Source organism: Canis lupus, chromosome 13 (assembly GCF_011100685.1).
Source record: "Canis lupus familiaris isolate Mischka breed German Shepherd chromosome 13, alternate assembly UU_Cfam_GSD_1.0, whole genome shotgun sequence".
Taxonomy (NCBI): Eukaryota; Metazoa; Chordata; class Mammalia; order Carnivora; family Canidae; genus Canis; species Canis lupus.
In genome coordinates, this window is record NC_049234.1 from 18,247,980 (window position 1) to 18,274,725 (window position 26,746).

The following is a 26,746-nucleotide window of genomic DNA, read 5'->3' on the forward strand; positions in this document are numbered from 1 at the left end:
TTCCGGCCCTGGGATCAAGCTCAGCATTCAGCTCCCTGCCTTGCAGGGAGCCTGCTTCTCCCTCTCCCTGCTGCTCCCCCTTGCTTATGCTGTCAAACTCTTTTTTAAAAAATAAGGAAAGTGCTCAATGCCTGGTGCATGGAGTACATGCTCAACAAATGATAACTACTGCTTTAATTAGTTCCTTTGCTCTTGTTAATATCTTAATGGATCTTGATTTCATCAGAAGCAACTACCCTTTGTATACACATCTGCATGTACACGCATGCAATAGCTCCACTAAGGGGGGGGGGGGTGGGGAAGGTGACTGGTCATGTCAGTGTAGGAGGACAAAAGGTCAGATAAGCTTCTCTTTCTTCTCTAAAGTCTTTAAAAATTCTCTTGAAAAAGTAATCCTGGCAACTAAAGAAAAAGTATTTCAGGGAAAAATATGTATCAAATCACAGACACATGCAGAAGACTTAACAGGTTCCAGTTTGACTTGATGAATTGGAGTACTCCCCCTTCCCCGAGGGGCTGGAGTGAGAGGACAGGAAAGCTTGTTTTCTCACACTTTCTATTCAGAGTGATTTGCAGGAATGCTCAAGTTTAACCAGCCCCATTACTGTTTCACTTAATCTTCATAAATATATATGTTTTTATGTGTATACACAGATACACTTAAGTCAAAGATCATAGTAGCTAAAAGGAGAACCATATAGAGTTAATGAACAGATCTTAATATATGGAGAATCCACATCTTTCAAACTTGTGACCTGAGGAAGAAAAGTAGGTCAAAGATCAATAGTCATTAATATGTGTGTTTATCTTGCTAAAGATTAATAAAAATGCTCCTTTGAAATTTCTCAAGTTTACTAAGAAAACTGATAAAATGCCATCCAAGTTGGCATCACAAATCGTGGCTCAATATTCCTTAGTCAATCTTTGAAGTCACACTGTCCAAAAAGGATCCCACTAGTATCACGTGGCTATTTTAATTACATTTATGTAGAATTTTTTATTTAGTTCTTCAGGTATGCCAGTCACATTTCACTTGCTCAAGAGCCACGTGGAGCTGTGACCACCATATCGGACAGTGCAGATTACTGAACATTTCCGTCACAAAGTTCTACTGGGTAGTTCAATTTAAAAGATCAATATCTTTCTTCCCAGTGTTAAATTTGTTCTGTTCTGTAAATGTTACTTAAAAAAATTAGATTGATGAAAATAATTAGACTCCTCTATACTTTCAAATTGTTTTTAGTCATTTAAATAGCCATATGTATATTTCAAGGATAAGAAAAAAGATAATGCCATATTAGGGGTTTTATAAATTTTTTTCTCTTAGAATGAACAGCACTTTCAACCTATTGCTCTAATTTTTATAAAAGTAGACCTGAAGTGTATATAAAAGTGACTTGTTTATTTTAGACAACAGTCAGATCTTTATTACCCAAATTGGTTGCTTCAGTGTCACAGATTAGTGTTATTTTTGTTATAAGATTTTAGAGACCCAAGATTATTTTGGAGGGAGATACAGATAAATTGGGAATGGGAAATCAGCTGTGGCAAAGCTCAGAGTTTACAGCGTGGCTTCCAAATGTCTACCCAGAGAAGACAGATAGAGGATGAACATGTTATTGGTCCTCATTGAAATGGAAAATGAAACAACAACAATCCAGATAGCCTCAGGAGTTTCCCACTGGCCAAAGTTTGCAGTGTAAAGCCCTGTCCTTCAATATGGTCTTCCCTGCATTTTTTTGGTGTTAAATGCTTATCTTTTATGAAATTAGATAAAAGGTGGTGTGTTTCTGTGCACATTGAGTTTTAACACTAGCAAAAGTTATATAAACTGTAAGTGTCCACATTTTTTAAAAGTTTACTTGTCTTTAAAAGCTAGAGGTTTGAGTACTTCTATGCTAATGACCAAAAATAAGCAGGCCAACAGTTACTCGTAAATGGCATGAGAGCAAGTGAGATTGGGATTAGGAACTGCAAAGAAAGTAATGAGAGATTTCAAAAACTGAGAAAAGGATTACTTCCAAGAAAAAAAAATAAGCAAGATTCCATAGAAGTTGGTATTTCAGATAAATTTTGAAGAAAAGGCCAGGTTTGCATCTATAGATCAAGGAGGGTGTTCAAGCCGACAGACCAATTTCAAAGAAAATACAGATTAGGGAAGCTTGGCGCATTTACAAAGAAGATTAAGTCATTTGAAAAGAAATTATGGAGATGAGACAAGAAGATAATCAGGGAGCAGATTATGAGTGTATGGGTTTTTGGTATTAGGATCAGAAGTCTGAGATTTTTCACCAAACAACTAGAAAGTGAAGCAATGCTTTGAGCAGAGGGAAACAGCCAATGTTGTATTTCAATAAGGATGAATAAACATGTGACAATACTCATCTGTTGAAATGTGAGCATCCTTTAAGATGCAGTTCTCATTAAAACCTTCTCCCCATTCCAACACATAGCTAGTATTACTTAGTCCTAACTCCCAAAGCATTTATCTGCACTATACAGGGCAGTACATGGGCACTTCCAGTCACTACTGGAAAATTAGGCATCCAATAAATCATGTGGTTGTTAATTACCAACTTCATTACCTGCATCCTTTTAAATATTGGGCCTATAATGGGGCTAAGTGATGACTGCTGGTACAAGCCAACATATCCCACTAGCCCTTATGTTCCCACTCATGAGTGCTGCAGTTGGACACTGGTGGGTGGGCGTGCATCCTGGGGACATTTTAATCACACATATAAACACTCCCCTAAGAGACAGCTAAAGAAACAACAACACAAGTAAATGGCAGAAAGCATGACTGTATTTGAGAAAGGATTTATATTCCTACTTAGCTTTGCAAATCAGATGATGCTTGTAAAATATTTTACCAGGTTCCTCATTGGTCTAGATCTTCTTGGCTGGTATACACAAACAAATTCTAAAGAATACACTCTGAAAGATTAGCAGTTCATTTTATGGTGGTGTAAATTATTTCTAAAGATGCTTCTAGTCAGTTCTCAATATGATAGAAATTAAAACATTGTAAACACCAACTGTTACAATCTAAAACTCTCCTTTAAGATTAAAGAGAAGGGGGAAAAATCAAGTACACAGAACTCAGATCAGAGAAAGTCTACGAATCTAACCATTTGTCTCCTTGGCTGCTGCTAACAAAAGCCATGAGGAAGACGGCATCACTCCTCAGGTTTTCAAATCTCAGCTGAATCTTCAACCTCTGCCCTATCTTCAATCTTCACCCCATTCACTCCTCCCATAAGGCTATTATTAACATGCTCAAGTCTTGCCCTACAGAATAATCTTCGTCCAACTCTGTTTTTCCACTTATTTAATAAACTAGTCCCTTCCCCAAAGTAAGGTTAATAAAAATACATTACTGATTACACTTTAGGCAGATCTATATGGGCACCATTTTAAGCACATTACATGCCAGGGTAGATCAACTTTCTGTTTGATAAGTATTCACTCCCCTTCCTTTAGAGCGGAGTGTATATAATGACTTTGGCCTTGGCCATGTGGTTAACTTAGCCAATGGCTAGAAGTGGACAAGATGTGAGCAGTGGAGTTAAACACGGTTACAGGGGTGCTGGGTGGCACAACTGGTCAAGTATCTGACTCTTGGTTTCAGCACAGGTCCTGTTCTCAGGGTCATGAGATCAAGCCCTGAGTCAGGCTCTGTTCTGAGCAGAGTCTGTTTAAGACTCTCTCTCTCTCTCCACCATATACACACACACACACACACACACACACACACACGTGCTCTCTTAAATCTTCTTAAGGAAAAAAATGCTTACAAAGTTTGTTTTGGCCTCTTATGGACTTGTGATAACCAGAAAAACAGCATGCCCAAGGAGCTATTGCCCCTTCAACCTGGATCCCAGAAACAGACACAGAGCAGAACTGATTCCAACCTAAAGTAAGAAACCAAGTCTGGTTTTCTTGGCAGATAGAGAGAACTGGAGAAGGTAGCAGGTACTAGACCCACAGGGGCCTACAATTCACGATACGATTTTGCTCTTTATCCTAAGGCCAAGGGGGGCCTTTAGGACACAGCTTCTAGAAGTCTTCTCCATTCCATCCAGATGTCATTTGGGATCCCTCTAGATCCTTCAGAGCCACAGCATACTATTATAGAAACATGTACTACAATACAATTATTGTTTATGTCTTACCACATCACTAGTGCTGACTGCCCCTCCTTACAATGGTTAGTTACTCTATTTCATGCTAAGTCACAATAGGACTGAACCCTGATAATGTCAATGAGAATTCAGAGCAACAGATGTTGGAGTTGATAGGTCTTATCCCTTCAAATAGATGACCTAAACATTTCAGAGATAGGAAGCGACCTCCAAAAGCGTAGCTATGCCTATTTCAGAGCAGATCCCAAATTCTTGCTCTGCAGGCGGAACCGAATCAGGGGAGCAGCTGCTGAGAGAGGAGGTGGTTCTGCCAGCAGATACTAAAATAAGCCAGAGAATAACAGGCATTTCATCAGCCAGAAGCCCTCTACTCCCATGTGCATGGCTAACTCCTTGTTGCGCAAGTCTCCACTTAATCATCTCCATGAAGACATTCCTAACCACATAATCTAAGTAGCCTCCTAGGCAAACACCATCTCATCATTGTTTTGATTCTCTACATAGCACTTGGTACTGATATTGGATGGTGTATGTGTTTATGGTCAGTGTCCAAAAGTTTTAAGTGGTAAGAGAAGGGGTCTTGCCTGGTCAATCATTGTTGTAACCCTAGCACGGTGCCTGACACACACGTAGCACTAAGTAATTGTTAAATGACCGGACTAAAGAATGACATACCTTCTTTTATACACATCCTTCTCTCTGGTAGGTGTTTTCCTCTGTGAGGCTGCTTCAGTGTTCCTGTTTACCTGCGATCTTTGAAGTCCTATCAACACATGCAAAGTTGGATGTACATGTGTGTCTGCATTTTTCTAGGTATGGGAAGCCTAGCTGTCAGAGAATCAAAGGATACATATCTTTTATAACTGAATTATGTCCCCTCACTCCCAGCTCCAAACTCATATGAAGTGTTAACCCCTATGTGACTATATTTGGAGACCTGACACTTGAGGTAATTAAGATTAAAGAGGCCATAAAAGTGGACCCTACTCCAATAGGACTGGTATCCTTATAAAAAGGAGATAGAAAGGATGTGTATACACACACACACACACAAAAAAAAAACACACACACACAAAAAACCCCCAAACAAAAACAGAGAGAGGAGGGCAGAGGGAGGGAGGAGGGCAGAGGGAGAGAGGGAGGGAGAGAGAGAGAGGGAGGGAGAGAGAGAGAGGGAGGGAGAGAGAGAGAGGGAGGGAGAGAGGGGGAGGGAGGGAGGGAGGGAGGGGGGAGGGAGGGAGGGAGGGAGGGAGGGAGGGAGGGAGGAGGAGGGAGAGAGAGAGAGAGACAGAGAGAGAGAGGGAGGGAGGGAGGGAGGGAGGGGAGGGGTCACTCCCCTCTCCTCTGTGATATTTTGTGTCTTAGGGATCCAATACAGTATCCCTGTAAAGGTAAGAACCACAGATAAGAAACTACCATTTATTTGAGCACGTAAGTAGGCCATTCCTTATACGCATCAATATACAACAATCCTGCTGGGTAAATAGGATTGTTCCCATTCCACAAAATCAGTAAATGAATCTAGACCTTAACCCAGTCAATAGTTCAGTTTGCACATTAGAATAACTCAAAGAACTTGTCAAGTTACTCATACCCAGCCAGCCGGTAGAGAACCCAAATTAATGCGTCCTCATGGAGCCCAGGCATCAGGCACTTTTAACAACTGGCCAGAATTAAGGACCACTGAGTGAGACAACCACAATCCCCAAACCTTGGAATACTGATTGCTGGCCTCCCCAGGCACAGCAACTGCTACTGCTTCTGACCACCTATGCAATCCTGCTCATGGTGTGCTCAGGTGAATCTTGGTTATTCTGTTCCAATCCACTTCCATTCACCCTGTTTCCACCATAGAGCAATGTTTGCTTGGGAATAACACCACCCCCTCTCCAGTTTTTATAGTTCAGGTGGGATCTTACCCAACTCCAGGGTTTAAATATGTGAACTGGTGCTAAGCCAATCAGCACATGCCATACCCCTGACCGCATGACCTATGCCGTCCAATCAGAGAGACTTCTGTGCTGGTGTGGGAATTACTGGGAAGGGACTTGTTTTCTGTCCCTGCCAGATGTGTGCACAGAAGGATCAGACAGAAACTGCCATAGCAGTCCTGACTTCTCAAGAGTAAAGCTTCTAGGTGAAGAGGGACACACACATGAGGAATCAACAAAAGGAAATGCAGTCCAGGTGAAATAACTAGAAATCTGGATTAAACTTTTCCCGAGGCCAGACGTAGAGCGAGGCTCTCAAGGAGGTGAGGGAACACACAGCCTCTTCTACTTAAGGCTAGTTGGGTTTTCCAATTCCTACAGTGTGTATCATCATGTTAAACCACACCTTGCCTCTTGTGACCAAAAAGGCCTTCAGATGTCAGTAAGGTCCTATGACTTCTTAACATCCTGTGTTAGATAAAGAATTTGAATTTTATCCTGAGTTAGCAGCTTGCCCATGTAAGGTTTTAAAAGCAAGTTGGTGTTAAGGTTGCTTTTTTTTTTTTTAAATATACTGTTGCCATGCACAGTACCTTAGGGAGGCTCAAAACTGGAGTCAGAAAAACTCATTTTAGAGGCTCTTGGATTCAGCAGGTGAGAATCAGGGCAAAGGCCGTTAGGATGAGAGGTTTGCCAATGATTTCGATCAGGAGTTGATGGACATTTTCCATAAAAGGCCAGGTAGTAAATATTTCAAAAGCTTTGTGAACCACACAGTGGCAACTACCCCATTCTGCCACTATAGTACAAAAGCAGCAATAAATAATACATCAACTGATGATCATAACTGTGTTCCACTAAAACTTTAAGAAAACAGGTGGTTATTTGCCACCCCCTGACTTAGAGAGTAAAATGGGTCAAACCTAGTAATTGACTGGATGTGAGGGAGGAGGGAAAGGAGTCAAGGTAGCTGCTAGGTTTTTTTTTTGTTTTGTTTTTTTTTAATCTTTATGTTCTCCGTGCTTGGTCCCAGAATCATAAATTCATTGAGTCACTGAATGTCAGAGGAGGATAGAAACTCATTAAAATTATATAGCTCAACAGCCTCATTTTATTGGTGATAATACTGAGGGCAGGTCCCTCTGAGGCAGCAACTAGTTAGCAGTGCAAGCAGGACCAGAATTCCTATCTCTGATTTCAGTGGCACCTCTATGACATGAGGTTCCTCTCTTCTATGCCTCTAGATAAAGATTTCTTTGAGACCATGGTGTTGCATGTAAGTATTGTATACTTAAAAAATATTACTAGACATCTATGATGACACACTCCGTGGTCCTAGGACAGTCTGTCCCTCAGGAGTCTTAGTCTTATCTTTGTGATACATATTTCCCCCAAGCCATTTTTGTGCTTTTGATTTTTTTTTAGATTTGACATTTTTTAAGTGGTTGTAAAACATACATCATACTTCTTTGCTCTAAGGATTATTCACTTCTAATCTGAACAATGTTTTATGTTAAAAGCACAGAATTTATTCAAGCCAAAAACTGAAGAACTGCTTATTCAGCCTCCTGACAAGAATAGAATAAATCCCATACATGCATTATCAGAACAGAACCACAGTCAGCTCCAATTGAAGACCAAAAAAATCCTACTAAAAGGCAAGCAAAATACCTTACGACTGCTACGCAAAACTAAAAACCATACAAAGAGAAGAACGCTAGAAAAAGTATGCCAAATACTAGCAATACCTTATCTTTTGAGGGTGGGTCTATGGATCATTTTTTTCCTATTTACTTTCCAGAGAATATATAACAAGCATGTAATCACAGTTATTTTAAAAGGTTAATTTAAAAGGTAGAGAAATGTTGCTATGTTGCATTTTTTTTTTAAATGCTTGAATTTCTAATAGTATCTTGCTCTAGGACATTAACAGAATATATTAAATTATGTAAAAATTTAAACCTTTAGGTTTACAACAAACTATACTTTCAGGTCTAAATAGTTGATATAGCTTTATAACTCCAGAAATTATTTTTTCTCTTCATGCCTGGGAAGTGATTTTTCCTTAAGTATTTCCAGATACCATATCCTCTTCACCATTATCTGATTTTCTAGTACAGCTCCTTTTTTTTTCCTCCTTATCTCCTGACAAACCCAACATGGTCGGCCAACTGAGTATCATAAGTTCAAGTTTTTTTCTGGACACATCTTTAAACAGGTTGCCTCACATTCTCATTGGGAGAAAATTCTTAGTGCTATGGTCTCACTCACCTTCTTTGATGGGTTCTGGACTCTACTGCCCTCCCTGAGAATGCAAGCCCAGATGTCAAAATGAGAGGATAGGTAGCCATGTCCTTTTGATTTGACAGCTGACTCTTCTAAAAAGACTGGCACTGGCTCAACATTATCAAGCCCCAACCCCATTCTCCCTCCAATGATAAGGAACCAGTGCATAGACACAAAAGGAGAGAGAAGAAAAAGCTAGTCAGGATGGAAAGAGGCAGCTGTGGGTAGCCCTTAGGTATAGCTCTCCATTTTAAGTTCAAAAAGACCCAGTAAGCAGAAAGCAGATGGGAAACTCTCTAGAAGCTGTCCAAGATCCGAGATGTTGTAACCTGAATGCACAGGTATTTACAGGTATAATGCCAAGTTACTAAGAGCCCAGTCAGCCCTTTCTCTTGCCTCTTTCAGGCTAACACATGGCTGATGCCACCTCAATATTAACTCCTGATCCCAAATATAAAGAAACACTCTTATCCCAAGATGTCCCATGAGCAGGACATCTCTCTTGAGATTGAATCTATCTGGGTTTGCATGAGCACCTTTGTCACATTTGAGTGTATGCACATACACCATACACCAGGATGGGAGTTAGGGAACTTGGGTTTTTCTACATCCTATTACATGTTGTTCTGAAGGCCTCATGCGCTGAGTAAAATATCAATTCACTTCACAAAAAATTTCTGAGCACATACCATGCACCATGTTTTTTGTAGTGAATGGAAGTTTCTGGTTAAATCATCTTCAGAAATGATAATGCCTAGGGGCACCTGGGTGGCTCAGTTGGTTAAGTGCCTGCCTTTGGCTCAGGCTCAGGCCATGATGTCAGGGTCCTGGGAGGGAGCCCCACATCGAGCTCCCTGCTTAGTGGGGAGTCTGCTGCTCCCTGACTCTCTGCCTACCTACCCACCTCCACTTGTACACATTCTCTCTCAAAAACTTTAAACAAAAAAATCATAATGCTTGTAAAAATCTACATTTAGATGTTTTCTTAGAAATAATACAATGAACTATACCCAGACATTGAACCTTATTTGAAAATTAAGAAAATAAGTAAATAAGGGCATAGATTCTAGAATCAGATTTTGGAATTTGAATACTGGGTCTTCTGAGTGATTAACCAGTCCAATTAAAAAAAAAAAAAAAAAAGACATACATTCTGATATAAGATAATCCCCTCCTTGGTCCTAAAACTCCAGCCAATACATCTTATAATGAAGACCATAGTTGACAGGTTCCATCTGTTGAGAACTTTAAAAAAAAAAAAAAACTAAGTAGGTCACTCAAGAGCAGAGAGCCGAATATCTACAAACACTTGCATATCTAACAAGAACAGAGACCAGAATGAATTGTGGGGGTGGGGAGAGGAAGCAACGTGGAAGAAACATGAAAAGCAGAGTATGAACAAAATGTTAGCATTAATATCCTCAATGAAGTATGGAAAGATATTACATCCACAAAGATTAGAAGGCCATAAAAATTTCAAGAAAAAATTAAAAACGATGCTTGAGAGATAAAAATTGAAAAGTACAAACAAAAAAGAACCGATGAGAAATAGGAAACAAACTGAAAACTAGTCCAGTAACTTTAGCATCTTAACATCTTAAAGATAGCAGATAGAGAAATAAAGAACAGAACTGGATAAAAGGAAATAATTCAAATGAAATCCTGCCCCCCCCCCCAAAAAAAAAGAAATTCCCTGAAATGAATGACATGAGTTTCCACTTTGAAAGAACACTAAATACACAACAGATGACAATAGGCTCACACCAGGCAGAGTCCCATGAAATTTCTCAACGTTAGGGACAAAGATTAAACAAGTTCAAGAAAAATGTATATTTCATGCAAATGATCAAGAATCAGAATGGCTTCAGATTTCTCACAATAAAGACTGGAAACCAGGAGATACTAGAAACCTCAAAATTATAAGGGGAAAATAGTTTAAATTTTTAAAAATTGGGTTATTAAGTACAAGGATAGAATGTTTTCAGATATGCAAATTCTCAAAAGCATGCTTCCTATGTACCTTTTCCTCAGGAAGTAACTGGAGAATGTGTTCCATCAAAACCCAGGTGAGAACAAGGTAGGACAAAGACCTAGGGTCCTAAAAGTGGGAACTTAACACAGACATCAAAAAAGGCATCTGAAGGACTGAGGTGAAAGGCAGTCCAAACAGTGCTGAATCATGTCTAGAGACCTATTTGAAACAAGTCAGATTTTAGGGGGGCAGGGCAGGGATTTCTTCAGTGAATGGAAATTGACAGATTACCTAGCACATGAATGTACTGGAAGGAGATTTAAGAGAGGAACTTCTGGTTCTAATTAGTGGTAAGTTTATAAAACACTAAGCCAACAGTAATAACAATATTATAAAGCAATTTTTAAAGAATGATTTGTAAATTATGTTCACATAATAAAATCTAAATTTTAAGTTTATAAAGTACTTGTCATATTCCCTGGCATATAGTATAAACTCAATAAATTTAGCCACTATTATGATAATTCAACCATACGTACATACATACACAGGCTCTATTTTTTATTTTTTTTACTAAGTAGCCTCAGGAAAGTGACTTACCCACAGCCTATTTCCTCACCTGCAAAATGGGAATAACTGTGTAGCAGATATTACACAGAATAAGTAACAATCCATGGTATACAGCAAACATTTACTAAATAGTAAAGGATATTTGTCTACCTATGTTCATATATAAAATATTTGTGTTTGGTCATCTGAAAAATGAAACCCTAATTTTAAAATATTAACAGTAAGAGGTCCATGCAGTGAAACGCCAGAGCACCTGCACCCCGATGTTTCTAGCAGCAATGTCCACAATAGCCAAACTGTGGAAGGAGCCTCGGTGTCCATCGAAAGATGAATAAAGAAAATGTGGTCTATGTATACAATGGAATATTCCTCAGCCATTAGAAACGACAAATACCCACCACTTGCTTCAATGTGGACGGAGGTGGAGGGTATTATAGTGAGTGAAATAAGTCAATCAAAGGAGGACAAACATTATATGGTCTCATTCATTTGGAGAATATAAAAAATAGTGAAACGGAATGGAGGGGAAAGGAGAGAAAAGGAGTGAAAATATCAGGGAGGGTGTCAAGACATGAGAGACACCTAACTCTGGGAAACTAACAAGGGGTAGTGGAAAGGGAGGTGGGCAGGGGGTTGGGGTGACTGGGTGACAGGCACTGAGGGGGGCACTTGGTGGGATGAGCGCTGGGTGTGATGCTATATGTTGGTAAATTGAACTCCAATAAAAAATATATATATTTATTACTGGGGATATATATATATAAAGTATTACTGGGGAGAGATATATATATATAATAACCAGAAAGAGGTCAAAGATACATATTGGTTGAAAAGAAGAACTGCAGTGTTTCTGAATGTTGACTTAAAATTTTTTAAATACTAATAAAAGTGGCTGAATACTCCACATACTAGGCAGCCCTGGTGGCTCAGCGGTTTAGCACCGCCTTCAACCCAAGGCCTGATCCTGGGGACCTAGGATCGAGTCCCACGTCAGGCTCCCTGCATGGAGCCTGCTTCTCCCTCTGCCTGTGTCTCTGCCTCTCTGTATCTCATGAATAAATAAAATCTTAAAAAAAAAAAAAAAAAAAAAAAGACTCCACATACTAACAGGAAAAAGATCAAGGACACAGTACAGGATGACTAGATAAACCAGGAAGCCAAAATGAAACTTAAAAAAAAAAAAAAAAAAAAAAAAAAGGTGTAGAAAACCTAGTCAGAATAAACTGAAAAAATCAGAATAGAAGGTCATGGCAATAATCAAAAGTAGTTTGTGTGAATAACCAATCTGTAATAGTGGAGAGGAACATAAATGTGTGACAGGTAGGAGTTCTACAACTAACTTGGATCCTGTCCTCATCTTGTACAGACCTCTCATTCTATTCAAAACAGACACACCTTACAAAAAATAGGCATTTTCTATGGCTCTGACCTTGAAAATGACCATCGAGTCACAGGGACAGAATGGACTGAATGAGAGGACACCCTTCTGAAACTCAGTTTTTTGTTGCTCTCACAAGACCTCCCATCATGGGCCTTATTAAATGCTGTATCTACAGAGAATGAGATTGTTCATTATATTTACACAATGACCAAAAAACACAAACACATTAATATTTTATCAACTAAACACCTATTGAGATTTGCTGGAAGGACAAGTTATACCAGCTATAATGAGTTACCTAATATACCTAATACAAAGCCCAGAAGGAAATATGAACTTTCCCCTGGGGTGGTCTATAAGCTTTTTTTTTTTTTTTTTTTTTTTTAATATAAAGCTTTTAGCAGCGGCAACAGAAGGGCACTGAAGTCAACTGAACTTGGGTTTGAATGCTTTATCATTTACCAGCTGGTGACCCTGAGGAAATTATTTAAGCTCTCTGGGCCTCAATTTTTTCATGTAGGAAATGGAGAGAATATTAAGAACCATCTCATGGGATTGGGAACAGGTAAGATATTCAGAAGTCATTGGCTATCAAAAACCAATATAGCTGTACCAGGGTATATCGGTTGAAGAGCAACCCTGGCTGCTAGTATCATTGAGTGCCTAAATAAATGCTAGTTACTGTTATCCCTAGTTTGTTCCTTCTTTTGTCTATGGGGACTATGAAGGATTTTCATATTCAGAAAAAAATATGTTTAAATATTACTTTAATATAGCTATTTAGAAGATAGTTATGGCAAATCAACAAAATAATGGGAGGGGGGGAAAAAAAAGGAACTTCTCACTACTTGACCTAAGGATTGGGTGCCTCTAGAGAACTAGAGGACCCCACTCTGACTGCTGTCATCTATAATTTCAGAAAAATTCTTGATCCCTTGTAGAACATCCCACTTGCAAACCCCTTCACAGTAGGCATTGTGCCATCCCTTCAATCATGGCAGCAGTAATAGAAGCCATAAAAAGACTCAAGACACCAAGTTCTAAATCTAAGCTTTGCCACCAATATGTTATGTGACCTTGGGTGAGGGAACTTTCACATCCTTATTTATGAAATGGGAACAAGAGCATCTGTCCCAGCTGCCAATGGATCATCTGTGGTTCAGATGAGAAACTGTACTTTGGAAAGCACAGAGTGCTGTGTAAAGCCAAGGCGGTATGATTTCACTGATGATGGCCTTGGGGTGAGCCCTAGCAAACACGCGGGTGCCAAAAGCTACCAGCTATTGAGTTTCAATTAAGAAACTCTGGCCAGGCAAAGCAGGTCAAAGGGAGGCAGGAATTTCATGGGGGTGTACAGAGGCACTTAGCAAGCAACAGTCCAAGAATCAGCCAGAAAAAAAAAAAAATCACTCTCCATTACCATAAGAATCCGGGACAACGGCATTAGCAGCCTAGCCTGGAAACCTAAATCTTCAAGTTTTAAAAGCAGGAAAGGAGCAAGATACAGGAGGAAATAGGGAGCATGTTCTTTTCTTGGCAAATTGTGATACTGGCTAAGTTTACTCTCTGTACCCAAAAGTGAAAACTTTTCCTTTGGGGCGTTAACCTTACTGTTTACCTGAAAGCCCAAACCCAAGTTGTAGGATCAGAGTGCCCTTGGGGCACCTACTGGCTGGACTGTGCACCCAACACCTGGTTCCACAGGCAAGCACTCACCAAGGACTAACCTCTCTGGAAAAGGACTACTGAAAATGATACCTTCCTCCAACATTTGTGAGTTCAAAGTCCTATTCCATACATATCTGACCTGGAGTTATTACAAAATAAACTAATTCACAAGAAAAACAGCAATGACCTGTATGTTCTTAAAGGTCATCCTTCAGTAGCCTCATTTTTAAAGAGGATTCAAAGGATGGTAGTATCTTAATTAGTATCTTATCTTAGTTCAGTATTCCTGAACGTTTCTTAACTAGGAAAATGGACAGACATCTTCTGTTTTTAACAAATTCCGGCTCTACCACTTTCCAGCTGAGTGACTACGGGCAAGTTACTTAACCTCTCTGTGCCCCTTTCATTATTTACAAACAGAGATGATACTACTACTTACCATATAGGACTGATGTGAAGGTGAATGACTTATTATAGGAGAAACAGTTAAGACCATGCCTATCACATAGTATAGGTATTAGTGTATCTTGATAGTTTAGTACTTTAGTATTTTAGTTATGACACTCATTTGCACCAGGCACCATCCACCCCTTCCAGAAAAAAAAAAAAAATTTCTCCAAGAGGTAATCCATCTAAACTCTTGATGGTCCTTGCTCTACCAATATTCCCTTCTTTGTATCTTCAAACTCTCTCCCCACTGGTCATTTCACACACATCATCTACAAACTCAAATATTTCTAGCTTAAAAAAAAAAAAAGAAAGAAAAAGAGAAAAGCTTCTTTTGAACTTGCTTCCCAGCTAGGTAAGGGCCTCCACCTCTCTCCTTAGGTCTTCTCACCATGTTTAAAGCTCCTTTAATTTCAATCACTCTCTTGCTATAACTACTTCTCCCTCATTCTTCAATACTTTTTGCATCAAGAGTGGTGTCCTCATCACCCATTTAAACCTTAAATTATAATATGTATTTGCTTCCCCATTTCATTAGAATATATTTTACTACTTGCCAAACCCCGTGGACACTTCCAGCACACACCTCGCTGGCAGGTGTTGACCATCAGTGACGCCGGCACACTCCATCCTGACATGTTTCCTGCTACCACTTGTTGCTTCTTCCCATCTCCCTCAGCTTCCTCATCCTACCCCTTCAGCACTGTAATTGCCTGGTAGACACACAGTTCTCATATGGGAAGATCTCCATCTCACACCCACCTATCCTCTTGCTGTAGACATGTGCACAGAAGGATGGGAGGACACCAAGTGAACCCGTGGGAGACAGGCACTGGGGGGGAGGGGGAGAAGAGCCTAAGCAATGCTGTGGGGAGTGAGATCCCAAGGTACACAGAGAGCCAGCAGACAGCTGATCTCTGGGCTCCACAGACTATCAGGGCAGATCCTAAACGAAGAGGGAGGGAAATCATTCTGGAGCAGGAAGGCCATAGCCTGGGAAGGACTCTGGAAGGAGTTTGGACTTTATTTTTTTGGCAGTGGAGAGTTGGGAGCAATTATGTCTGCCACACCCTATAAGGAAGCAATCCCAAATCTTACCATCCTCTCCCCCTATGAAAGATTTCTCACATCTCTTCCTTTTCTCTTATTACTTCAGCTTGTGTTTACAATTTCTCCAGGTTATGACCAAGCTTTCTGTAGCAGTTCATTCACGCTTTTCTTTAAAACTATGCTGACTTCTCCTGGGGAGCCCAGGAAAGTGGGTGGGCCATTGCTGCGGGTGTGGTAGCTTCCCTGATTAAGAGAGCACAGCCCCCACACACAGCCTGCCCTACCCACATGCCCTGTCCATGCCTGCACCTTTTCTACTGGGATACGTTCGCAATACAGATCTTGAATCTCTGACATGATTGTAAGTCTCACGATGGGAAGGTTTACAGCCTTAGATTCTTTTATATTGCCCTGCACCATTCAGAGTGCTGAGCCTATCACGAGTGCACAGTGAATCCTTCCTGTCCAAATCAAGTAGAAATTTACACTAATTGTGAACCTGGAAGGCAGCATGGGAAAACAAACAAAAACCTGAAGACCTGGGGCTCCTTACAAGGAAAGTAGTAAAACTGTACAGAGCTGTATCAGATAAACACATTACTGATTCAACTCAAATACCTGAGTTTTTCCTACTTCAGAGCCCAAATAAGCAATGATTTGTTTTACTATAATGTTGTTTTTCTTAAATTACTAACATTTCCCTGACAGAGCTAGTAAACTAGAACCAAACAACTGAACTAGAACAAAACCAGAAAGCGACACAGTACAGCAAGAAAGGACTCCGGAATATGGCACGTTTGGCAACGAAGCCTGGTTCCATCACAAGTTAGCTGTGTGGCCTGAGGGAAATAGCCTATCTTCTCTGGACCTAAATTCCCTCAATTACCAGATGGGAAAACCACCCAACCCACTGCATTTTGAAAACTAAGGTTTAGAATGGACACCAGGAACCTGGCTCAGAGTAGACACAAAACATTAGTTATCTTGTTTCCTCAATAATTGTATGCCTGCAATGTGTCAGACACAGCTGTAGGCACTGAAGTTGTACAAGAAAAAGTCAAATGCATGTTCTCATAGGGCTCATATTACTCATCCCTCACCTCTGTGAAAACAGAATGAAAGCCCCAGTCTTTTTCCCAGCGAAAAATGCCTGTAATGTCCGTACACAAATTGTATATACAGTGGTAAAGGGGTTAACAATCTAATATCCTAAGAGGAGCAAGAACCCTGCCCCTATATCAGGGTCTCTCAAACGTATTTAGTAAGAATGACTCAGGACCCAGGCCCCACTTCTGATTTACCAAAACAACAACAACAACAACACATCCAAGGTAGGGAATTAGGAATGTGGGTGTTATTAAGTGTCCCAGGAGAGAATTTCATCATTAAGAAAAGACCTAAAAAGAGGTCAGGATCCAACATACCTCTTTTCCCCAGCATACCCAGCCATATTAGGACTATTAAACTCAACTATTAAGAAGTACTTAATATTTGTGAATATAAAATGAAAAATATTTTAATTCTAAGCTACAGAAATGCTATACCCACACAAACTTCCTCAATGACTGCAATACAAACTGTCAATCCCAGTTTATCCACACAGAAGTATTTATTAAGGACCCCCAACATAAAAAAAAGATAAGTTTTATCAGAAAATAGAAAAAAGAAAGCAAGAGCTCGGACATCACAAGGCCCTGACACACATCTACTGACTCAACCAAGGTTGAGAGATGGGATGCTCCACCTCCACTGCTTGGTGACTGGTTGCTCTCTCCTACACCTGTAAATCACTGGTCACCAAGGTGGCAATTGCAAACCCAAGACAAAAATCAAGGGCAAGGTACATCTACTGAAGTCTGGTTAATAACATTTTCACCTCCATGTAATGCACAGGCATTCAGGATTTTTGTAGCAATCCCAGATTCAAGTGGTCTATGTCACAGTTACATGGACCAGTGGAAAAATCCTGGAAATCCTAGTTTATTACTATCCAAATTATACCTCTAAGACTGTTTGTGCTTGGAAACAATTCTGCCATCAGGTCTTATATCAAGTTTGAGGCCAGGTAAAAAGTGGTCTTTGCAAGTGAAACAAGCACTGCTCGCACTATATAAAGGAACAGCTGATGAAAGACTCGACTCTAGATCAGAATGGCACACAGGTGCAAAACAAGCCCCTGGTCCCTGCCATCCTCAAAATTTAAATCACACTAGATACAGTCAACTAAGCTTTTCTTAGGCTTCACAAAAACGGAACTCATGACTCCCCTTGGCAAATAAGGCCCACTCCTTTCAGGGACAAGTAAGTTTGTTCCCCACTCAGGGTAAGCAACTCTTCTGTGGATTCAAACATGGTCTTCCCTTTCCTGTCCTCCTGCTCTTGCCTATCATTCTCCCAGGTAAGCCTTTCCTCATTTGGGGCTTCTTTCCTTATGTGACAACAATGATTCAGTATCTAGAGCTTGATAAAAGGGCCTTTTAGAGTAAGTAACACAAGAATTTAACAGCTTTCTTTTGGATGCAAAAACAGTGGCATTTCTAGGCTAGATCCATGTTTGAGAGCTGGACTAACATCTAAATCAAGGGTGTATAGTTGCCATGGCCATGCTACACTCTTGTCTAATGTAGCACAAAGAGCCCACCTCTGAAAATCTACTCCTCCTAATCCCATCTGCCTAAACTCTACCCTGTAATGTAATCCCCTTATTTCTGTAAGATTGTCAATACCAATGATTTGTCAATGCAGAGAAAATCCAAACTGAGGAAAATCTGGCACAGTATCACACGTGAGGCACAGTAACTCTAAAAATGTTTGGCAGTTCCTTATAAAGTTAACACACATCTACTACAGGACTCAAAAACCTCATGCCTACCTATTTATACAAGAGAAACTTATGTTCACACAAAAACTATTTATAGTAGTTATTCACATTTACCAAAAACTGGAAACAACCCAATTGTACCTCATTTGGTGAATAGATAGACTGTGGTATGTCCATTCAGGGAATCAGTACTCAGTAACAAAAGGACTGAGTGGATACATACAATAACATGGGTGAAGCTCAAGTGCATTAAGATAAATGAAAGAAGCCATTCTAGAAGACAACATAGTATATCACTTACATGCCATTCTGAAAAGGCAAGACTCAGCAGTATTTGTCAGGAGCTGTGGGTGAAGGGTAACCACAAAGAGGCACAAGGAAACATTTTGGGGTGTAGGAATTAAATTTGACTGTAGTAGTTATAAGACTGAATACATTATATTTGTCAAAACTTAAAGAACTACAAAAGGTGCATTTTATGGTATGTAAGTGATACTTATATAACTCATTTTAAATTTCTTAACCTGCTAATATAGAACAAAGAATATTTGAAATAGGGACTCAAGTTTCAAAATCATGAATAGTTTAGATATTTCATCTCAGGAGATACGGAGAAATTTAAGCAAATTTAGATTATGATTGTAAATGTGTTAATTATTAGACAAAAAGAATCCAATTTTTTGTTGTGTACCTTCTAAAAGATTTATATAAGGACAAAACATTTTTCATTTCACCTTTGACTCTTTATGGCCTATTTATATAGACCTTCCCCTCCCTAAAAAAAATACATATATTAGGGCATCAATTTTTGCCAAAGACTTCTTGATCCTTAAATGATCCTAATATTCTTCTTTGGTGCCTATCAAGTCACCATTAGGTTGATTATGGTCTTCTGTAATGCATCTGGTGTAACTCAGGCATATCTGCTCTGGAAAACTAATGGAATCATACAGCTGTGACCCAATGTCAATTTCAGAGTGCTTGACATTTTTCTTCTTTCACAAGATCTGAAATTTTGCTTTGCAATCAATTTACATATTGTATGGCTGGAGGATCCTGAGACCATTAGAGAGCTACACCAACAAAACAGCAGGTGTTAAGTGGCAAGTAGGTTTTGGGGTGGGGGGGGGAATCATATAAGTGATGACCCTTTAGTGAATATAGTCTTGTTATAGCTTTTACTTCCCTCTGTTGCCTAATTATGATAGGGAATCAGATATTCAACTAATACATTAAAAGTGAAGATGCCTCATTTTATCAAGTACATTTGGTTGGTCTTATGCCAATGCTGAGAACCTAGATTCCTTCCCTGAGTACCTATTATACCAGACAGTGTATCACAAAGCCATAAAAATAGCTTAGATGCTTTCTTAAGTGCGGCAGGAAGGAGACATCATTGCCATCACGTTGTCTAACATTTACTGAGTATTTATTGAGCAACTACCAGAATGGGTCTTAAAGAACTTTACTGATACTAATCTAATGCTCTCAATATGCCTATGAGGTCATTCCTATTAATATTCTCATTTGCTAAATTAGTAAAGAAGTCTCAGAGCTATTCAGTGAATTACCCAGGCCCACATAGCAGGTCCTCGGCAGAGCTGGGGTTCACACCCAGTCTAGCTGCAGAGCTCATACATTTAAATACAGCTAGAGCCCCCACGGTGAGACACAAGCAGGACTGACCTCATTCCGGTCCCCGCTCTCCAGATTAGCTATAGCCGAGGCTTCATACTCTAGGATCATCTATAAGCAAATGTCAAATCACTGAAGACTTGCGATTTCCTAAAGAGTAGCACCAAACACAGCACCAAGGGCAGCTGAGGAGCAAAGAACTGAATTTGGCAGCTGGCTCCTCCCAACCTCAGTGCCCTTGGAAAAAGTCTGAAGTTGGTGAGGTGGCCGCCCCTGTCACCCAACAGCTGCCACCCCTTTGTGCTCTTCACTCGGGGAGGCAAGCTGTGCAAGCAGCTTCTTGCACCCACACTTTAGAAAAACCAGACTAAATATAGCCAAGTTTGCTCTCATGAGCCAGCTCAGAGCTGGTAGCGCTGCTACATTCCACTTCAGAAAATTGGGGAGAAATCAGCTTGATTTACAAGAGAGCAGCTTTCCTTGCTTGCTCCTGTGGTTTCAAAAGGACCATATGCAAGATCCAACTGGACTGTGGGGAGTGCTGGAGGTTTGGCCAAGCAGATAATAGAGCCCACAGGAAGAGGACTGTACCAGACATGGCTTAGTAGCATTCTCATTCACTTTCCTGCCCTAAAAGGGCTGAACAACCACAACACCAGGACTTTGGGGGGGGGGGGGGAATCCATTTGGTAGAAATACTCTACCGACACCACTGTTTTATGCTCTTTCTCCCATCCCTCCCCCCGCCCCCATCAATATCCTGGTCCAAAACTCACTTGAACACTACCCCCTTGGTTAGGCTATCCCATCCAGCTCAGAACTAAATGCTCCATTTGTTCTCATACCTCCTACGTTTTGCTGCTTGTACTTAGCACTTAGATCATTCCACCTATCTGCATCTTGGTGTTCTTCAGCAAAGTAATGATGAGGAGATACAGAATGGGCTAAGCTCCCTTCTTTATTAGACTCCTCCCCTCCCCAAATCTAGGAGACTTCCCTGGCACACCGGCTGTGTTCTTTTGGCTATGAACAGAAGATGCAAAACCTTTATGAATGTCGGTGAAAAGAGTTTTCAATTCCCTACCCGTCTCCTAATTAAATGCACAACATATGACACTCCTGGAGTTCAAGCACCAGCTTCAGATCCCGGGATACCCCTCCTGTAGCAGGTCACCACAGCATCCACTGTGACTCAGCAGAGCAGAACAGTTACGGCAGCAAAGTTCTATGCAATCTCCCCTAATGAGCACCTGCCCTGGTTTCTTCTGGCTTAAGACTACACTAAGAAAGAAAGGGCTGGGCCAGGCAATGCAAGAGTAGGATTAAATTGAGAGATGCCTGGGGGGCTCAGCGGATGAGAGTCTGCCTTCAGCTCAGGGTGTGATCCCCTGCGAGGAGCCTGTTTCTCTTCCCTCTGCCTCTCTCTATCTCTCTCATGAATAAATATTTTTTTTTTTTTTTAAGAGTAGGATTAAACTGAAGCCGTGTCTGAACTGGTTGAGAGGTCCTCAAGAAGTGGCAGGAACCACTGTCCCAGCAAGCATGGAGGCAGGGTATGAACCTGCTTCTTCCACTGGACAGGAATTTTTGATGATGGGCTTCTATTCACCACACTCAGATCTTAAAGGGATTCATAGAAGCTGCTGGTACAGGAAAGTTAGATCTTATGCGCTAGAGAAAAAAATTAAATTTAGGTTAAAAAAAAAAAAAAAGACCCCTTGGTGATAAGTGGAAGAGAATCAGGCAGGAGTTAGTTGAATAACAACATCATGATGCAGATTAGAAATGGTTAGGGAAACCGGTCTAAACTTCCATTGCTTCTATGGCTCCTACTCTGTATGTGAACACAGGTGGGAATCAGAAGCATCCATAATCTACCTGTTAATTGTCCTCCTGTCATTCATTCAACAAGCTTCATGAAGGGTCTACCATGGGCATGGCCTAAGACACAGTGCCTACCCACACACAGCAGCACCAAGTAGAAGATGGGATTACAAAGGAGGGTCTCAAGAAGGAAATGCAGTTAGAAACATGTCGGTGGGTGAGCACCAGGAGCTATCTCCCTCCTTCCTTCTGGCTCATATAAGGGGAAATCCATGAGGACACTTCCAGTCTCTCTTTACTCTCTCCTGGGTTCTTTCCAAAAGAGGAAATAACTACTAAGATGCAAGTCTATAAAAGGGAACAAAGGACACGTGGCTTGGGCCTCTATCCTCCCCTTGAGTCCCACTTGCTGCTGCAGGAACCTATACTCCATGGCTCCCCAGGCTGATACAGGGGGAGGCACTCCTAGGAGGGGTATGTTCTCTGCTTGGATGCAGTATTAGCGAGTCTGCTTTATCATCCAACTCAAAACCAAAACCAAAACCCAAAACCCATGGAGTCTTGTTATAAAGAGGGCACTTTAGTCTTCCATGAGTCCCTGTGATTCAGTTCTGAATTCAAGTGGAATAGAGAGCCTTCATTTATGACTGCTTCTGCTATACATGTTTGACTAGCTCATTTGCCCTTTCCCCCAGCTGCTATTATTACAATATCTTCCTGATGGGCAGTTTTTTTGCTCTTTTATAGGAGGAAAACCATAAAACCTGAGTGTTGAATGACTTGGAGGCCATTTGAGAGTCAATTTCTTCGTTTAGGACGGAAAACTCAGATTCCTTAACGCAGATGTCATTTAGAGCATACCACCTTCCATTTGAATTCTTTGGGGAGGGGTAGTGCTGAATATTGGAAATCATTTTTCTGCCACATAAGAGAGACTAGTCCATTAGATCTGAAATAGAAACACTACACGTGAAGTTTATCCTCTCCACTTTCTTTATGTAGCACTGAGGTTAAAGCAAGGAGGAAAGAAAATGGGAATAAGGAGTAGGAATACTGTTCTCTTGTTTCGGGGCATTTTTACCCCGTTTGTGAAACTGTTACAGTTTCAGTGACAGTGAAACTGTAACAATGAAACTGTCCCAGTCCTTTAAGTGCCAACCACCAATCTTGGAATACAAAGGTGAATACAACACTGTCCCTGAGGACTCTACTTTTTTCCTTTCCCTGTATAATAATGCAATCCATGTCTGTTAAACATCACCTCATGGACACAATCATCTACACAGTCCATCCATGGGGAATGGATTACTTTGTGGTTTCTGCATGCTACCTCCTCTCTGGTGGCCCTAATTTTTCCAGCTATTCGGGGTAACTTTCTAAAATACTATTATTTTTTTTTTGAAGAAAGACAATGGATGTAAACATAATCCCAACCTGAATGCAGACCATGTGCTCTATGGCTGGAAAGCACAACTCTAAGCTGCCCAGCTGACCATAAACACGAGGCATGGGTCTCCACCAGGCTAAGGAATAGAAACAAGATACTGTAATTAAATTCAAAGAAAACAGAACCCATGGTAGCCAAAAACAAAGGGCACCTCTTTGTCATTTTAAACTCAAGGCTACAGGTTCAGCAAAATGAAAGAGCTCCCTCCCAATTTGTTCTTAACACCTTTAATACTTTTAACACTATACACTTAACACAAGGTCAAGCTTAAACAGGTTACACATGATAAAAAAAACCTTCTAATTTGCTACTAATTAGGCTTGTATGAGTAAGTGAAAATGCAAGATATGAAACATGCCAAAAAGGTTTTTTTGTTTTTTTGTTTTTTGTTTTTTTTTTAAGAAGGATGGGAACACAAAAACATTTACTGAGGAACTATGTTCTAAGCACCCTCCCGTAAGCTCTCTCCTTTATTAAATCGTCCCAACTCTCCTGGGAAGTAAACAGTAGTGTGACTTTTTCCCAGATACAGAAACTAAAGTTCAGATGTTAAGTACCTATTTCCTATCCAGGTCCTCCGGCAAAAATTCCTTCTCTAATCAGTGTTTCTCAATGAACTTAGGGACACAAGCTGTTACTTGGTTTTGGGTTGTGAACTTTGTATGGGATGGCCATGCGCTGAGGGACACACAGCTGAGGGACCCATGGACAAAAAATACCAATAGTAGCCCCAATATATCCCAGTAATGCACTAGGACTGTTACCCTCCAATAAGAACCACTTTTCTAAAGGACTCTTCAAGTATCAGGACAAAAGACTAAAGAGGAGCGCTCCCTTTAAAACTCTCCCCTATCTTCAGGGTGCCTGGTTGGCTCAGTGATTGAGGGTCTGCCTTTGGCTCAGGTAGTGATCCCAGGTTCTGGGATGGAGCCCTGCATCAGGCTCGCTGCAGGGAGCCTGCTTCTCCCTGTGTCTCTGCCTCTGTGTCTGTCATGAACGAATAAATAAAGTCTTAAAAAAAAAAAAAAAATCTCCCCTACCTTCAAATCTCTCAGAAGTCTTGTTGCATTTAGGCTCCTAAGAAAGCCCTACGCACACTTATGGAGTCAGTTACAAAAGTGGTCATGAATTTATTTCCCATACATTCCATAATCATTCACTGAGTATCTACCTACTATGGGTCAGGTACTGCAATATTGGCTGGGACAGCAAAGCATACAAGATCCCAGCCTTGAAAGGGTTACAGTCTTATAGTCAGTCTATCGAGAAATTAAGTATGGAAATGTTAAAATAGGTGTAAGCACAGGTACTAGGGAAGCATAGTGCAGAAGGCACCGCCCACAGACTAGGGCAGAAAGCTGGGAAGGCAGAGGGTAAGAGGGTTGAGACAGGTTCCCAGAAGTGGTGAAGTTTTTCCTGAGCTGTTTGAAAGATCAGGTGGGAGTAGCCAAGAAGGGCCCAGTCTAAGCTGAGCAAACTGTCTTTGCAAAAACAGAACTAGGAATCCTCTTTGCAGTCAAAGTATAAAGGACTTGCTTTATTCCTCAAGTTGAGACCTCATTGTGATTCAAACTCAGGATCTCCTGCCTACGAGACAAGCACTTGAACCAATAAATCTCTAGAAAATAAAATAAGCCTCTGCAGTCCATGTGTACTTCATTTTGAAGCTCTTGTTTTTGCAAGGTCTGCCGTTGCTGGTATAATAACCCATCAGACAAGAAATATGACTAATTTTATACTTCTTACACTGAACAGGAAATTGTTTTCAAATGCACGGAGGGCTGGCAACCAGTGGGAGTGTCCCTCACTTGGGAACACAAAAAAGTGAAAAGAGGATAGTCAAGGTCACGTGAAGGGTGAGGCAGAAGGGGTGTCAGCAGGTCAACCTAACCTTGGCCCAAAGCTCAAGATGAGCTTTAGCTTTTTTATCTTTTCTCACTCATCTGAAGTCTAATTTCACTTACCATCAACTGTAACAATGCAGAAAGCCAGATTCTCACCTTATTAGTACATTTGCACTGTTGAGAAAACTTACAAACCTCTTTGGCTATTTTTTTTTTCAGAGCCATGTATGTTAGGATATGTAATATAGAAACCACGGATGTGAATATAATAAATATAAATAAGCTCAGAACCTCAGTCCAACGACTATAGTTTTTTGAGGTAAGGTACTGAGCAGAAGAACTAGGTTGTTGCTACTTCAGGTGGTTAAGTAATTATAATGAGAGCAGGAGTAAGGGTAGTTCGATTGCTCTCTTCTTGGGCAGGGAGGAAGACGGAAGCAAGCCCTGTGATTCCCTCTAGACTACAAGGAACAGGCTCATTTCCCCTTGGCAAGGAGCCAGATGCAGCTGGTCGGCATGCCCTCTCCTTCCTATCCCAGTGCCCCTTACCTGAGCCACACTCAGGAGACCTAACTCTGCGGGTAACTGTAGGCTCTCCTTCAGTCACACAATTATTTTATCATTCAGGCACAATTTGACCTCTAATGTGACATCGCAAACACATCTGGTCCACATATTCTTCCCCATGAACTGCCCTCCACAAAAAAAAAAAAAAAAAAAAAAAAAAAAAAAAAAAAGTCTGTGTCCCAAGGGAAGAGAATCTAAAATGAAAACTGGGGATCCCTCACCAACCTCCTGCCCCTGCTTTCAACCGGGAGATTCGAAGGAGACAGTTATTGTAGAGCCAAAACCGCAAAGCCAAAGGCCAAAATTAAACTAGGAAAGAGAGGAAGGTGGTCTTCAGAGAAAGGATTCACCCAAACGGAAGAGGCTGGTTGTTCTTTTTTTTATTCCTGGCTGATTTCCATTTCTTTTCTGCAAAGTTTGCTAACCTCGGGATGGTCGTATTAACAGAGGCAGGTGTGGGAACACCTCCAACGCCCCTGAGTACATCCGCTGCCGCCGCTGCCCGGGGTGTGCAGGATGGGGGGCCCTGGCCCCGGTCGAGGACCGTGCTTCCCGATGACGCACCTGGCCGGGGTCCCCTCCCACGTGTCGGGGGTGCAAAACCAGAATCCCCCGTCCGGAGGCCACCCCGCCGACCGCGGTGCGAGGGGCGGCGACAGGGGAGGCTCGGGGCTTCGACCTCCTGCCGGTCTCCCCGGCTCCCCGCCCGCTCCCAGCGCACCGTGCCGCCTTGGGGGTACTCTTCGCCTCCAACCCCAAAGTCCTGCGCACCTACGTGTCTTTCCAAAGCAACTGAAGGAAGCGCCTACTGGCCTTCCGTGGCTCAGGTGAGTGCCAAGAGGTGTAGGAGGAAAGGGCCCGCTCGCCACCACCCCCTCTCCTCTCTCCTCCCCACGTTCCCCAAGATTCATCAGGGACGTGTGTATTGGGGTGCGCGGGTTGGGAGAGGGAGCTTAAAATGCCCAAGCGTCCCTTACCTTCCACAGCCATTCTCTCAGAGCTTCCCTAACGCATGCATAATTTTCCCGGCCGAGATACTCCTCCTGCCCCGCGCTCCCCCCTCCTCGCGCTTTCGCCTAAATATTCTGCGCTCATCTGCTCTAGGACCAACCTGCCGCGGTCACGCAGAGCGAGGCTGCCGGCTCCGGCTTCGCGCAG

The 26,746-nt window shown here is 41.3% G+C and overlaps 1 protein-coding gene across 8 annotated transcripts in view; it reads right to left on the bottom strand.

Annotated features, from left to right (window-relative positions):
- Positions 1-26,696, bottom strand: part of SAMD12 (sterile alpha motif domain containing 12) — a 377,648-nt gene extending 350,952 nt beyond the window's left edge. For all 8 annotated transcript variants that reach the window (XR_005368575.1, XR_005368578.1, XR_005368574.1 and 5 more), the window contains exon 1: positions 26,566-26,696. Coding sequence is in view for 3 of the 8 variants with exons in the window: in XM_038555387.1 (XP_038411315.1) it covers positions 26,566-26,578 (13 nt within the window). In the remaining 5 variants the exon portion in view is untranslated. The remainder of the gene's footprint in view (positions 1-26,565) is intronic.
- Between the last annotated feature and the right edge of the window lie 50 nt (positions 26,697-26,746).